Consider the following 16266-nt stretch of genomic DNA (forward strand, 5'->3'; position numbering starts at 1 on the left):
TCGCAGTGGCGAATTGCCCTCTGTTAAGACATGGGTGTTTGTGGTGTCCCATGGAGGATTGTTCAAGTTTCAAGTCAACCTGCCTACCAAGAGCAATATCAAGAAGCGCAGTTTCCTAAGGAAGATAGCCACGTTGTTTGACCCTCTTGGCTTGCTGTCGCCGTACACAATACGTGCCAAAGTCGTGATTCAAGAGATGTGGGCAAGTGGTGTGGACTGGGATGAGCCGGTGGATAGAAGACTGTCATTGAAGGCTACACAATGGTTTGATGAGCTGTCAGTGCTACCCACCCTTCACATTCCAAGATGCCTGAGAAACACCGCTGCAGTCAAAAGTGTAACTTTGCACACGTTTGTTGATGCATCTCAAGAAGCATACGGCGCAGCCTGCTACACTAGACATCTGTATGAAGACGAATCTGTTAGTTGTTGTCTTGTGGCTTCAAAGTCTCGTGTTGCACCACTCCAAGCTGTTAGTATACCACGGTTAGAACTGATGGCAGCTGTAGTAGGGCTTAAGCTCAGCGAGAAGTTGGAAAGGTCCTTGCCATTGAGAGTTGTCACCGGAACTTTGGTCTGAAGTAGGATGTGCTTTACTGGATTGTGGATGCAGTCGAAAGTTCAAGCCATTTGTAGCTAATGGTTGGAGAGATCCAAGCCTTGACAAGTCCTATCAGTGGAGGTGTGCCAACGGACAGAACCCAGCTGACCTGCTGACCAGAGGAGAAAGTGTCTCTAAGCTGTTAACGGAAGAGAAATGGTGGAGTGGGCCACGTTCCTAAGCAAGACTCAACTGAGTGGCCTGAGACTAAAATTGAGGTCAAGAAAGGTCCAGACATTGAAGTCCGTAAACAGTACCAAGAAGCAGAACAAACAGAGGGGCAAACATTCCTTGCCTTGACCAGTGAAGACCGCCTGCAGCCACAAAGATACTCAAGTTGGAGTAAGCTCACAAGAGTTACTGCAAGTGTTGACCGTTTCCTAGAGAACTGTCGTTTACCAGCCGCTCTTCGAAGAGAAGGAGCCTTAAAGCCTGATGAAGTGTCTGCTGCCGAAATGAGATATATCAGGCAGGCGCAACAAGAAGTTTTTGCGCAGGAAATTGAGCATTGAAGGCTGGGAGGGAAATTCCAGGTGGAAGTAAGCTGCTGCCACTGCGACCTGTTCTAGACGAGGAAGGAGTCCTAAGATGTGATGGGAGACTTCGTTATGCAGAGTATTTGCCATGGGAAACCCGTTACCCCATCATCTTGCCTCGTAGCCATTGTGTCACAAAGCTCATAGTCAAGCATGCACACGAGCAAGATCATCATGCAGGGACCAATCAGGTATTAGCACAGCTTTCAGTCCAGTACTGGATAATTTCAGCAAGAGAAGCAATTAGAGAGTGGGAAAGAGAATGCATGCAGTGTAGAAGAAGGAAGGCTTCTCCAGCTAAACAGATCATGGCCCCTTTGCCAGAGCTACGCACACGAAAGTCCCTTCGGGCATTCAGCCACATATCCGTTGACTTTGGTGGACCTTTCATGACCAAACAGGGAAGAGGAAAGACACGCCAGAAGAGATACCTATGTCTTTTACTTGCCTAGAGACTAGGGCTGTGCATCTTGAAGTAGCATACAGCCTTGACACTGACTCATTCCTAAATGCATTCTTTCGAATGACAAGACGGCGTGGTGTTCCCAAAGATGTTGTTTGTGACAATGGAACTAACTTTGTTGGTGGAAGTAATGAGTTGAAAGAATTGGAAGCCTTAGACCAGAACAAGATCCAAGATACCACATCGAGCCACAGAATCAACTGGCACTTTAACCCGCCTGCTGGGCCGCACTTCAGCGGTGTGCATGAGATCATGATCAAAGCGGCAAAGAAAGCCATTAACGCGATCTTGGGTTCTGCTGATATCACCGATGAGGAGTTGTTAAGTGCAGTTGTTGGCGCGGAAGATTTAATTAACTCTCGGCCACTGACTTATCAATCAGCTGACCCATCGGACCTTGTTCCTCTTACCCCTAACCATTTTCTTCATGGACAAGTGGGAGGAAGATTCGCACCGGACAGTGTTGACACTGAAGACTTCAACCCAAGAAAGAGGTGGCGTCGGGTCCAGGAACTTGTTCGCCATTTTTGGCAGAGGTGGTTACGGGAGTGGATTCCGAGCCTAAGTGCAAGAAAGAAATGGCACAGAGATCGACCTAACTTGAAAGTTGGTGATGTAGTGATTGTGATGTCTACAGAAACCCCGAGAGGAAGATGGCCGTTGGGACGCATCGTCAAAGTGCTCCCTGGAAAGGACGACCGGGTCCGAGTCGTCGATGTTCAAGTGGGAAAGACTGTGTACAGGAGACCAATTTGAAACTTTGCCCATTGGAACAATGTTGAACATTAAGTGACTTATAGGTGAACTGTGAACTCTAGCCTAAGAATTTTGAAACCGAAACAGTTTTTTCATAGTTTTTTTTTTCGTGCAATTTTGTTGATATTGTCTTATCAAGGAAGGGGAGGATGTTCCGCAGAAGATATTGTTTAACTACCTTATTAAGCATGAGACATAAGACGTAGGGTACCCCCCTAAGTAGAGTTAGCGCGCATGCGCATTTTGACTTGTTGTTGGACCACGAGGCGAAGACGGCCGCCATGTTGAATAGGAATTAAAATGTTTTGTGTGTTCTACGAGTGTTGTTTTGTTCGACTGACCTTGGAACCTGGGACACAAGCACATAGCTCATATTGTTTTAACTGATAAAACAGATTTTTAGAATATATATGCACATGTATTTCGTATGTGCATCAATCAGTCACGGTAGACTGAGAGTGACAGTATTTTGAAATGCCTTCTACACATTTTACACATGTTCACTAGTGAGAATCTCTTTCTTCATAAGAGTTTTCTTCGGTTGTGTATGAGTTTGATTTGTACTTAAGATTATACGATCAAACAATTTAGTTAACTATGCAAATTTGACTGTAGCTGATCAATAATTCAAACCAGCGTTCTTGAGGGTTTCCTGGAATTAGCAGTCTATTTTGAGTTCAGAAAACAGTTCAATATCTAATGTAGTGTACCGATATTCCAATGTTAAACTGCAGTGGTTTATCGATTGCGTTAAGGGAGCTTCTCTATGACTTGTAAAAACTTGCATAAACAGTTACAAACTTATATACTCGTTATTCCCATTAAACAAGGTCCTTCATTACAAGAGAATGCAGAACGTATTTAATAGAAGATAGCGATGAAGAGATTTTGCTTTGAGTTTGTTTTCATGCATCTTTAATTTTGCATTTCTTAGAAACTTCGGCAGGGAATTGATAGCTCGAGGGCAATTAATTTATTTAGTTACCACAGAATTCTGCGAAAATATCCTTTCAACCTCTTCGTTGATACCTCTGCATCACAGAATTGTCAAATCCTTTTTATGTTCTTTAATTTGCTAAGTAATCATGCCAGCGTCCTGAAAAAATTACAATAGTAATAAGTGTGATTTGCTCGACTGTGTAAACGTTTAGCCACTTTCTCGTTGTTTGAGAAGTGACCATTCGACGTGACGTCACAGAATAAATGGTTTCTTCAGTTACGTTAATTGATCTCTGTATTAAATGCTGTAACGTTCCAGCGTTCATCTCATTGTTTATCTGGTTGACTGCTTCTTATTTACACAGAGAAAAATATTAAAATGTATTAAACACTGTTAATGACATTTCTAGTTTACGAGAGTAATCCTGCGTTGATAATAATTTCAGTTTCCATGACAACACTCAGACATATTTCCTTCAGGTCACTGACTAAATTGGTCCTTTGTGTTTTGGCTTGTCGAGACTTAAATTACCGCTAGCTACACAACAATGGCTAGAGTTAAAACATTGATTATCGTTGGTCGATTTGTAGTCTTCGCTTTGATGGTTATGCAGTGCTTTTTCTTGGCGTCATATCCAGCATTTTACGAAGATAAAGGCGCCTGGTACGCAATTAGTTTGTTTTTTGTTCCTGCGGCAGTAATGTGGTGGTGGATCAACAGCAATACCGCAGTTCTATGGCAAGTTGGCGTTTTTTGGATGGTGTACATTTGGCTTGGAGTAGTGCCTTTAACTGGCATAGCATTTGGCAGAACTGGCGACATAATTAAAAGTAAAGGCTTTTGGAATGCAAGCACCTTGAAACTGACCCTGTGCATCACACCGCTTCTTCTTTTCCTGATATGTCACACCAAAATAGCATCAAGAGAAGTTCGTGTCGGACAAATCAGTGAATGGTCTGCCAAAGCCTTGATCAATTTGTTCGATGGAATCGAACTGATAGCAGTCATCTTAGATGAAAACGAGTGCAGCTATGGAATTCCCAGGGATTTCAAGAATACGCTCATTGCTTTTACTTGTATAAGCTTTTTGTGGTGGCCGGTTGGTATGGCATTGGATCATGAGGCTGCCGAGCAAGACCGTGACGAACAAGTTGATGTATTCCGTTATTCCATACAAGTGCTTTTTGACACGATATTCCTTGGTCTCCGTATGGGATTGAGCCTAGGCTATGGCAAAAATGCATCTATTTTCATCAGCAAAAATATGATATTCATAATTGTGCACTCGCGGCGCATTTTCAAATTATTTTTTGGCTCGGACGATTCAGACGATGACTCCACAGTGGAACAACAACAGGCTGAATCCAGCGAGCCTTCGATGCCTTCTTCGTCAAGTCCTGCCGTCAGTCTGGAGAATAATCCGAGATTCATCAATGTTCTTGGATTCAACAGCCCGCCAGTAGCTAACCCTGAACCTACTGCTCCACCACCGTTTAATCCCCGGCGAACAGATTTGACCGATGGGATGAGCTTGAGTTATGTAGTGAGTTGAAGTGATTCATAAGCAATGCAACGATGGCGTGACATTTATTTCCTCATTCCGTGCAATCGATTCATTTCAAGATGAAAGAGGATAGATCGAAAACGTTCTTAGTTGCAGACGATTTAATCGTCATTGTACTAACAATTAGGTAAAGTAGCTTATAAAGTGTTCATTTTAGTTCGTAAGGTATTCAGTTTATTGTCTAGCATGTACACGGAAGTAGTATGGTTATGTTAGTTGTCGTCCATTAGCAACAACAGTCACTGTCTTGCATCGTATAGAAACAAGACTGTCAAGGCAAACGAAACTGACAAAAACAGTGTAACTAGTACTGAGCTATGTAAATTCGTGGCTGGCTGAGGCCAAAATCGTTTTTACTTGTATAAAATTTATGCCAATGTAACAGAATGTATACAGTGTAGATCAGCGTGATGAGGACGACTGGATGGTCTCTATGATAATCAAAGGCTCTATGAGAAAAGTCGTGAATGTGGTATTATAAACTGATGCCTGAGAATTGGCCAAAATTGTAACTTTTAGCTGAGAAAATGTTTTGTTTTATGTTTTAAAATTGTTACTTAGTGCGTGACAACATAAACGCGGATTAATTTGTCGCACGCTCGTAATTTCGATATTGGTAATGTTGGTCAGACGAGCACTTAGCATCAAAATGAAGATCATGTTTTATTTTACAGCAGTCGTCGAAAAAACATTAAAGTAATTACGGCTAGTGTGAGCACAAGTTTATTCTTGAAAAACAAAAATGAAGACGAAAGTTTAGTCGAAAACGTTTGGTGTTTTTTACTTTTAAAATTTTTAAAGAAAATATTTTAGCCTGTATTTATTTATTTTTAATCTTTAGGCAAACGTTATGGACATTGTAAAATTATTGTACAATTTATGAATAAAAAAATATACTTTCATCGACACTGGAGTAGAAATTCTTGAAGTATTTATAGGATTTCCACGATGATGTTTTAAATGTGCTACTCTGATTTGCATATATCATGCGGTTTAGCTGCCTTGATATTGCAGACACTCATAGTCCTTCTATGGTCGGCCGTTTTATAGTTTCACAGAAATTGAATTTCCACTACGCTGATACATCACACACATATATATTCCGAGCATTAAGAATATATGTTCAGCAATTGCACTCGGAGTAAAATCACATATAACGTTCCTAGCGTTTGAATGAATGTCTAAAAATTGTTCTTGGGATGCGACAACGACACTTTGCAATAAATGTGGCTTCCTTGTTACTTTGTCGCCTTGTGAGGTCTTAGACCAAGTACTATTCGAAATTTAATTTTTAGTTTTCCAACCTCCACTTTAATAAGTTTTTCATTGTACAAGAGCATTCGTGACTTAAAAATAGGCCCAATAACAATCTCGTCCCTAGAGGCCGCGATCCTACTGGTCTGTGCCAGGACCGTTGAGTTTCCCGACCGCTGGTCAAGGGGAACGCAGGCTCTGGGAACAAGATTGGCCCAAAAATGTTTAATTTTTTTGAAAATACAATACGGACACCAATACGGACATGCCAAAGTGTCCGTATTATCGGGGTGTCCGTATTGGCTCTCAGACAAAAAGTCACGGACACATGTTTTATCGACACAGAAACGAAGGCATGCATTTTCACAGCAACAAAACGTTTTTTTTTTTTGCACTGTAACTGCTACAAATTTAAACTATTGAAACCTAATGCCATTTAACATGATCTCGGAGTAAAACTAATTTTAAAGCACTGTTCTATACAGGGAAAAAAGCAGAAATTTTAACAGCAACCAAACGTTGTTTAGTTTATTCCCTAACTGTAACTGCAACTGTAACAAGTTTGAACTAGGGAAACCTTGCGCTTATCACTTTACTGTTCTTGAAATTTGACGATAGCATCATTTGAAAAGTTCCGCGACTTTAGAATCTTTGAATTCTGCGATCAGAATGTTGAAATCCACTCAATAATCAAGAAAAAATCTTGAAAAACTTTCAGTGGAAGTGTGTGTGATTTGCTCTTTACGACTTTTTAAAACATTTATCTTGCCTAGCTCCTAGGCCTCTATTTTTGTCGCGGTCAACTCGTTTCAGGTCACGTGGTACGGCCGTCAACAATACCTTGAACATGAAGGCCTGGGAAAAAAGCCGTACAGGAACTGGGCAAACATTCAGTCATTTTTCCGTGATTCGAAAAGTGACCATTCGACGTGACGTGACGTCATGAAGAAGACAATGAATACTTCTTTGATCATAACTCAGTTTCCATGACAGCACAGACATAATTCCTTCAGATTATCTAATCAGTCTTTTGTCATTCAGCTCGTCCAGGTTTCAATTACTTCCAAATTCACATTATGACCATAATTATCGTTGGTCGATTTGTGTTCTTCGCTTTAATGGTAATGCAGTGCTTTTTCTTGGCTTCATATCCAGCATATTATGAAGATGAAGACGCCTGGTATGCGGTTAGTTTACTGTTTGCTCCTTCGTTAATGATGTGGTGGTGGATCAATAGCATTGATGCGGCAAAGTTCGATCATGTTCTTGCTTTCTGGATGGTTTACATTTGGCTTGGCGTAGTGCCTTTGATCGGCATTGTATTTGGCCGGACTGGCGACAAAATCGAAAGTAAAGGATTTTGGAATGCGAACACTTTGAAACTGACCCTTTCCGTAACGCCGCTTCTTTACTTCCTGATACGTCACACCAGAATAGCATCAAGGGACCACGACGTTCATCTCGGACAAATCAATGAGGTGTCTGCAAAGGCAATGATGAATTTTTTCGATGGAATCGAACTGCTAGCGGTCATTTTGGATGAAAACGACTGCAGCCATGGAATTCCCATGCACTACAAGAACACACTCATTGCTTTTACTTGTATAAGCTTTCTGTGGTGGCCGGTTGGTATGTTTATAGATGACGAAGCTGCTCGCATTGATGAGCAAGATTCAGCAAATTGGGCCGGTTTTGTCCATCTCTGCAGTTATCCAATTCAAGTTCTTTTTGACACGATATTTCTTGGTCTCCGTTTGGGATTATGCTTTGGCTATGGCAAAAATTTATCGATTTTCATCAACAAGAATATTATTATCATATTTGTCTTCTCGTGGCGTATTTTCAACTACTGCTACGACTCGGACGATTCGAACAATAATTCTACAGCAACTCAACAACAGGATGAATCCCGTGAGCCTACCACGTCTACTACAACAACAATACCTGTGCTGCCTGCGAATACCGGGAGAGCTGGTAACAACCGTGTAGCTCCACTTACTATTGCTCCACCGCCGTATGATGAATTACCACCACCGTATACTCCGAACGTATAGCATATCTCCTTCGACTGTAAAATTCTGAGGCGGTGTTTTTTTTAAACAATTACTGTATGAGGTTTTGGTGATAAAACTACCTCGACCTTTATTAGGGCTCATTATTTCGGATGTCACAAAAATCGAATCTAAAGACATCTAGTACTGACTTTGCGATGGAAGCCTCTAAGGTCCACAGGCGCGATGAACATATTCTTGAACTTGTGAGGAAATGCATCGATGGAAAGTATACTGAAAGTACTGAAAGTGCCCTCAGTTTTTTAAAGAATTGTTTTTTAAATAGGACATTTGTGCTCGTTTAACTCGCCAGAGCACTTTTGCATCCGCCTGTTGTCAAAACTGACAGTGAGAAGACTTTAAATGGCCGAAAATGTCCACGTCTTATTACCGAGAGCCTGGGAAAGGCTAATTTTAATAGGGAGCGCCAAGTGGCTTATTTTCGTGTTGCTCATATTGTTGTGTTACATTGACCTAACAATCCATAACAGAAACCCATTATGGGTTTCTGTCCATAACTATTTGAAAGGTTGATATAGGTGAAATATGAAAAAAGAGCCAGTTGGGAAGTCTAAACGGGCCATGTTAGCTGCTACATGTATTCCAAACACTACCCTCTCCGATAGGAGCTCTCGTTTCATTATTGATTTTTATGTCTTTTATTGATTGATATCGAAAGTTCATCGAATACTGAAGTTGTTAGAGCCGAAAACAGAAAAAGTTGAGAATTTGTATAGTGCATTACAACTGTATATTGAACTTTGCAGCAGCGTGTGCATCGTGTGCATGAAGGAGCAGAGACTTCGACTCTGAGTATTAGAGCTAGCCGAGTTAAAAAATAAGTTTTTTAAAATCGAGCGACCTCGTTAAGTGTTATAGAAAAACTAACATCTTAAATGAGCATTAACGGGCTTATTATGAAACATGCAATTTTAAAATGTTTGTTTGTTGGGACGAACGGGTGTCTTGCACTATAAAGTGGCCGAGAACGTGAACCTGTTGATGGAAAGACATCATTTTCGTTCTGTAGGTTAATGAGTTATGGTTTTGATAGTAAGGAATAAAACTGACCCAGTTTCCACATCCTTACTTTCGTAAGTTCCGTTTTTATGACTTTTTCTGGAATAGACACCCAAGTCTCACAAAAGTGTAAGGCTGAAACGTTTTGTGACTTCTGGCGACATGTGATCTACCCTTCAAAGTGACTCCAGCCGGTGGTGTTTTCTCTTTATCAATCATCAAAATGTTCACGTAGCCTTTGTAACCCGCGTGCCTGAGTTGTATTGATTTTTTTAAGAAAACTGGAGAAGTGCAAGAAGCCGATTCGACTGCACATCGTCCTTCTCTAGGCACTTCTCTCGTGTTCTTGACCAGTTGGTCAATGCTGAAATTGCCTAAAATTGCGATCTGTCATATCATATCATCTGTTCCCTTTAAGGCGCCAACGAATATGATGAAAACGTAATTGAACACAAAGAAGTACTAATTATGAATCGCACCTGACAGTCAAGGCATACTCCTCCACCAATCATTGATCCGTTGATTCTCATACTCAAGCCCAGGTCACTCACGGTTTGGTTGTACACACAGGAATCAGCGTGGTTATGGCAGTTGCAGGCTTGAATGATGAAAAGTCAATATATAAGCAAGTGCACTCAGGAAATAAGAGATAAACTCGGGGTGCGGGGGGGGGGGGGGGTGACATTTTAGAACTCATATCAGCTTACCGCGTATTTCAAATTCAAACTGGCCACCACAAAACAAAGCACGCGTTTATTCGTCCACTCAATTGATGTGAGCTTCTAAAGATTGTTATCAAGTATGGTTCACACAAAGTTAAAACATACCTTCCATACCAAACTGTTTAGCTTGTTCAATTGAGCTTTTAAAACGCGAAAATACTTATCAAGTCATTTTCTTTCTTTTCTGTAAGTCAGTAAAGATAACTTGGCAATACTAGGAAAATCAAAGATCAAATGAAATATTTTTCCTCGGACTGTACTTCTGAGGATCAGTGAGGTTGAGTGTCAGTGGATGCGATATTTAAGTTATTTGTCTTGTCAAGGACTTATCCAAGCTTACTTACGTTCACACTTTGCAGCGGGGTCATTGATCCATGGCGCGCCATTTCCTATCTTCCATGGAAACTGATTGTAAAGCGGACAGCACTCATCACACTGAGTTCCACACGTGTTTCCCTCGCACTGACAGGCACGCAAGCCTGTTGATTGGTTGAGCGGACAATGCGTTCCATTTGCATGTCCGTTACAGTTACACCGACCAGTCACTTCAATCTCACGTACAGTGTAGTGATGCTACGGGTTGAGAAAAAAGTACGAAAAATTGCTCATGATACATATTACTCCAGGGTTTCTTTCAGCACACCACCTATACTAATAGTCACAGGTAACCAGGAAAAAATAATTGGAAAAATTTCCGCCAAGTTAGAAGCCACCCACGGTTGAATGGTATTGAATTTAGAATGGAATTGATTTTTTTTTTTCGTAATTGTTAAAAAAAAGGTCGACATTAGTTTCCCTTAATTTAATTACAGGCCTAGATAACAAAAGGCTCCACATAAAGATCCTTCTATGGATATATTGTTTACGTTTTATATACAGATTACAGGGGCGGATCCAGGATTTTTCTTAGGAGTGGGTGCTCCACTAAGGAATGGCGTAACTGACTGGTGACGTAAAAAGCGAATGCGAAGAAAAAGGCTTTGGACTTTTGACTCAGGGAGGGGTGCTCACCCCCTAGATCCGCCCCTGAATTAATTCTAATGTTCTTGACATGTTATGCCAATTTACAATAAAAGAGCTACAAAACTTGGTATTAATCCTGGCAAACAAAGGCCTGGTTTTGGTTCTGTGGTAGCATGGCCTGGTTTCAATGGCAGCCCTAAACTTACAACTGAAACCTTTTACTTACTGTAAAAACATGAACTTGATTTGTTTTAGTTTTGCGTATCACCCCACATTAAGGTTCTAGGCCACAATAAACTCCATCTCTTCTACAATAGTTGACAGTAGTCAAAATGGTAGTCCAAATAACAATGCCACACGTCTGAAATACGCCATAGAAATAAAACAAATACATGTTTACGTACCCACTTTATGGACATCCTGTCAAATTTTCTAAACAAACCCGAAAAGGTGAATCTTACTGCAGTAGCGTTCATCCAGGCCTGAAAAATAAGCGAAAGAGAAACTAAAATCACAAAAGAGACAAAACTGAATGAAACAAATCTAGACAAGGCATTTCAATACTAACCTGTAAACCAGGCGTGTAGGGATCCGGTGTTCCATCACCTCTCTGTTGTTGATTGAGCTGAATAGATATCTAAGGAAAAATTCAGTTTTGTTTTAATATGACTATAATCTTAAACACACAAGAACAGGTGTAGGCCTGTTTCTAGTGGTCTTTATATTTTGTTATTTTGGCAGTGAAAGAAACTGACCTTCCTCCAATTTACTTTACGTTTTAACTCTCGAGTGGTCAAAAATATGACAGTTTTTCTTGCATTATATCAATCAAAGATAGGTGGCAAGTCATAGCTGAGCCCCTCCCGGTTAAAAATAAATAATTGTGAACAGTGAAAAACAAAGCTGGGAACATAGGAACAAAAGCTGTGTTTCTTCTTTTTTTGGGGGGGTGGGGGGGGGGGGGGGAAAGGATCACAAAAATCGACAAAATACTTTAAAGAAAATTTTTTGGGAAACAAGAGGAAAATGGACCCGCCCCCCGGGAGGGGCTCATAGCAACGTTTGTTAGGTAGTAGTGTATTTTGATGTATCTCCGTTCAGTACTGACATTATAATAAACGCATGGCAATCAATAAGAAGAATTTAGAATACGCATTCACGCTTGGATCTGAAGGTAAGTTACTGTACTGGCTGTGAAACCTTTTACAGGGTATAATTAGCACACAATCGTTACAAATGAAAATGTACGGTGCAAAAATAAGCAGCGACTGATTTTGTATGACAGCGTGTCACTTGGGTCACAGAAAAGTGTCCGTTGTCCGTATTAAGCGGGTCAATACAAGAGAAAATGTATGAGCTTTTTGTTGCGACAAACAAAGCTGTCCGAAATAAGCGGGTGTCCGTAGAGCGGGGTTCCACTGTACTTACTGTTTCATTGTATTCTAGAGGAACATATTCGCTGTACTCTGTACATAGGACTTGATCCACGCGGGAGATCACGCCTTGAGCCTCGACACCAAACTGCACGCTGCATTGGCGTCTGGCAGGAGGGGTTACCAAGTAGTGCCAGGGGGTGAAAGTGGCGCCAAAATCTGTCGACTTTTCCACTTTGATGGCTCCTGGTCTTCTATAGTTACCAAATGTTATACTGATGTCCTGGGCAAAGAAGGCCTTGAATGGAAAGCGAGAGAGTTTTAACGTATATGTAATGTATGTATGTAACATGTTCACATGGAAACCCATGGCAATGCTTGTTTTGATGAAATGAAACCGTTCGCACGTTGTTGGAACGGGTCGAACTCAACCTCGTCACCAGGATCTTCTCCGTGACGATTTTCAAAATGGCGGCATTTTGCAAAGCGGAGGAGAAGACATCCGGGACGAGGTTGGAGTGGAACTCTCCTTTCGCCGAGAAAGTAAAACTTAAACTTTAAGTGTAACTTTGAATGTAAAGTTATTAAAGTGGCACTGTAAATTGTTTTATTATTCTTTTGGTATCCGTAAAATCATTTAGTAAACGGACACGGAATTAAAGCTAGATGTTTATACCAACACCAAGCAAAAGAATTACACTTACATACGATTCACTAGAAGATTTGCCATCATATTAAAATGATTTTAGGGTTACAAAGCTAGCTGCAGGTACGTTCTGTTATTGAACACAAAAACCCACTTTGTGCGACTGACGAGCGATTTATGACATTCATCAAATTTAATGACAAACAGCAGATGAAAGTGTACTCTTGGTCCATCTATTTCCATCACGTTTTCGTTAAGAGTAACAAAAATAACACTCAAAATAATGGCAATGACTGAAAAACTGCTATATTAGTTTATACAAAAAGCTTTTATTTGCTCTGGAAACGATTTATCCATGATTTTGTAAATTTGCATATAAAGTGTTTAAATTCGCACGTCTTAGCTAAAACTTTTGTCTATGGACAGTCAACAGCGCATAATTTGAAAATAACACTTTTAAATTCAATTTTGCATTTACACCACCACGGTCCTCGTTTACATGACGCATTTAGGCTAATAATGAGGATACCCTGAAGGTTCATTGCCATGGAATCATGCAGTGAAAATTTATGTAAATTACACCTAAGCTAACTTAAGCTCATAACTATTTCAGGTACCTGTCCAAAGCTGATTGTAATAATTGCAAGGTCTTCCCCTGCTTTGGATTGCCAGTGAGTTCCAAGTAAACCGTCCACTATGTTTTCTGGAGGATATGCTTTCGTTGGGTCACTTGCATTGCATATGTACGGTACCCTGACTACAGGATCCAGAAATCCTTGCTGCGTCTCAAAAAATTCTTCTGGAGGATTTCCGCACGTAAAGTTTGCTTTCGTTTGCTTCAAATAAACAGCGTTAAATCCCGCCTCTGTCAACTCAAACGCAGAGGCGAGGCAAATGAGAACTAAAAAAAGTTTCTGCTTATCAAAATCCATTTTTGTTTCAAGTGCTGGAAGAGAGAAATATTCCGTCCGCCTTCTCCATTCCTTCATTTAATTATAGATGCTTTATTCATTTATCTTATTAATATTTCATATCTCCTTTAGTAACAGACGCGTCTTTTGGGACGCACATCTATTAAAGGTCTATCTCTTCTTGTGATGCGGTAAGCCACTGACTTGGCCAGTGTTTTGTTGGATTAAATAGATGCGTCGTTTTGACAGAATTTTATTCTTTTTCACTCCTGACGTTGGGAAGACAGTTGACTGAGAAACTTCTCAGAATCCACGACCAAATGCTTTAAGACTCAGCCGTGGATAAAACTAAAATCACTAAACAGAGCTCGGAACTGTGAAACGTACAGTGAAATCTTTAAGTGGAAACTCGCTCGCGAATAAAACAAGCTAAAACATAACCAATAAAAATTGTGGGAAATAAAATATAGAATAATGATGAGGTTATGTTTTCTTTTTTCTTGCCATCTAGTAGAGAAACAAGTTTTGTTTGTTGATCTATATACGAGGCAACACTAACAGTAAAAAATTCACTGTAACAGTAAATTTTATCCAGAAAGAAACAAAAACAGCTCCAAAAATGCCAATATTATTTTGTTAAGTATATCAAGAAGTTTTCGGCCACTTTCCGACGATTCCCGATCATTTCGGAAGATTTCCGAATACTACCGAAGCCCGAAAACTGCCGAAGATTTCCGAGGCGAACACACAGCACAGGCTTAAAGCTCATGAGTGATTTTATTACCGATTTTTTGAAGAGCATAATATAGATTACTTCATAGAAAGTGCGACGTACGGATTTTTATTCACGAATTGCAAAACTTTGGAAAAACGAACGAGTGAGCGAAGCGAACGAGTGAGTTTTCCAAAGTTTTGCAACGAGTGAATAAAAATCCGTACAAAGCACTTTCTATGCTGTAATTTGTTTATTATACATATAACGAGAATTCAAGCATTGTAAAGTTTACGCGATTTTTCATGTTAAGTAATACATAAACCTTTGACATATTACAGTCATTACAGTTTGACCAAGCGGGAGGAAAAACAAAGCAGGCAAATGCACATCGCTTTTCAATTAAGCGAAACCACTTTTAATCAAATAAGAAAAATTACTGCCAACAAAATCTTCTGCAAAAACTTTATTTAATTAAACACATTGCGTTACTTTTTGAAAGCAAAAGTTTTGGTATCGCATCGAGGAAGCGTCGCCACAAGCGAATCAACTAAACACGCAGGCGAATTTTGAACAAAATTGCGATATTATACACAAGGAGTCGGTTAATTAGCCAATAATTGCAACGCAAATCCACATTCAAAAATGCAATCTACTTTACCATGGTGTTCCCGAGGGTGCTAGTGCTTGAATATTCTTAGAAAGTCCGCGGATGTGTTGTAAGTTTTGAAGAAATTCTTGTCTTCGCTTTCACTTACCGACACTTCGCTTGTCTTCGCTCCGCCTTTGAAGAATGATTTTTATCGTTATAATCTCATTACTGTATTCTTTCGGTTTTGCTTAGCGAGTTCCTGTTTTCTTGCCTTTCCATAAAGTACTCTAAAGACAAAGTTTTTTAAAGGAACAAACCGTGTAGCCATATTTTCAAAGCATAAACTGCCGTAGGGAACAAACTTGCCGCTCGCTGTTTGCTCAACCTCGTTGGAAACCATTTGAGTTCTCGTGCTTTGATTGGTTGGGTCGTTCCACTCTAGATGCTGATTGGTTATATTTTTCACATGTGAAGAAAGCTATACGCGAAGCTGATTGGACGTATCGCTTTTCTCACATGTGAAATATAGCAAATATAGAAATCTATTTGGGAGATTTATTGCCCAAAATTCTCGCTATATATGTGATAAAAGAATATACAATGCTAAAAGACTATAAGTTTTTCACGAAAAACCCCTCCAAACACAGTATTTTCTCCGGAAACAGTAAACATTAAAAAAATTGGCCAATTTAACAGCAAACACTAACTATGCTGAACACTAACTACTGACTATGTAAACACTAAGCCCCATGCAGACCCTCATTTATGAGCTGAAGAGCTGTCATGGCGCGGTCGTTCGTGGTTCGCCTTTTATTACTGTCTTCTGGGTTCGGATCTCGGACCAAGCGTAAATTGTATGGTTTTGATCATACGTCAGAAATCGTGAGAATTTTTATCAAAATTCTTCAATTCCCCCCCCCCCCCCCACCCCCTTTAAAATCTAGAATACTATCCCAGATATTAAAGTGGGCCTAAGATTTAAGTCCTGCTGGTACAATATCAAAAGTGTTGTTTAACACAAGATCCCTCGGGGATTTAACTTGAATTCTCTGATGATACGTCCTTCGGAAATTCCTAAAAATGCAGGAATCTGACATCCTCCGATACTGACGCGACTAAAGGAATATACCACATTGTCAATACCAGTGATTGGACGTGACTG

The 16266-nt window shown here is 40.2% G+C and overlaps 3 protein-coding genes across 3 annotated transcripts in view; 2 read left to right on the forward strand and 1 right to left on the reverse strand.

The window, feature by feature from the left end:
- LOC144657942 (uncharacterized) overlaps window positions 1-14201 on the reverse strand; it is a 63082-nt gene extending 48881 nt beyond the window's left edge. The window contains exons 1-6 of the mRNA XM_078518278.1: window positions 13507-14201; window positions 12299-12541; window positions 11439-11507; window positions 11275-11352; window positions 10252-10480; window positions 9665-9783 (exon numbers count right to left, since the gene is read on the reverse strand). Coding sequence (XP_078374404.1) covers window positions 9665-9783; window positions 10252-10480; window positions 11275-11352; window positions 11439-11507; window positions 12299-12541; window positions 13507-13878 — 1110 coding nt within the window. The 5' untranslated portion in view covers window positions 13879-14201. The remainder of the gene's footprint in view (window positions 1-9664; window positions 9784-10251; window positions 10481-11274; window positions 11353-11438; window positions 11508-12298; window positions 12542-13506) is intronic.
- On the forward strand, window positions 3842-5768 carry LOC144657923 (uncharacterized). Its single transcript, XM_078518266.1, has one exon. The coding sequence runs from the start codon at window positions 3844-3846 to the stop codon at window positions 4846-4848; it is 1005 nt and encodes a 334-aa protein (XP_078374392.1). The 5' UTR covers window positions 3842-3843; the 3' UTR covers window positions 4849-5768.
- Window positions 7123-9250, forward strand: LOC144657933 (uncharacterized). Its single transcript, XM_078518274.1, has one exon. The coding sequence runs from the start codon at window positions 7191-7193 to the stop codon at window positions 8166-8168; it is 978 nt and encodes a 325-aa protein (XP_078374400.1). The 5' UTR covers window positions 7123-7190; the 3' UTR covers window positions 8169-9250.
- Window positions 14202-16266: the final 2065 nt, after the last annotated feature.

This window comes from Oculina patagonica, chromosome 1 (assembly GCF_052425735.1).
Source record: "Oculina patagonica isolate OP01 chromosome 1, crgOcupat, whole genome shotgun sequence".
Lineage (NCBI taxonomy): Eukaryota > Metazoa > Cnidaria > Anthozoa > Scleractinia > Oculinidae > Oculina > Oculina patagonica.

What these genes read in the sequence shown, in the direction of transcription:
- LOC144657923 (XM_078518266.1), top strand. Translation starts at nt 3,844, where the DNA reads ATGGCTAGAGTTAAAACATTGATTATCGTTGGTCGATTTGTAGTCTTC.
- LOC144657933 (XM_078518274.1), top strand. Translation starts at nt 7,191, where the DNA reads ATGACCATAATTATCGTTGGTCGATTTGTGTTCTTCGCTTTAATGGTA.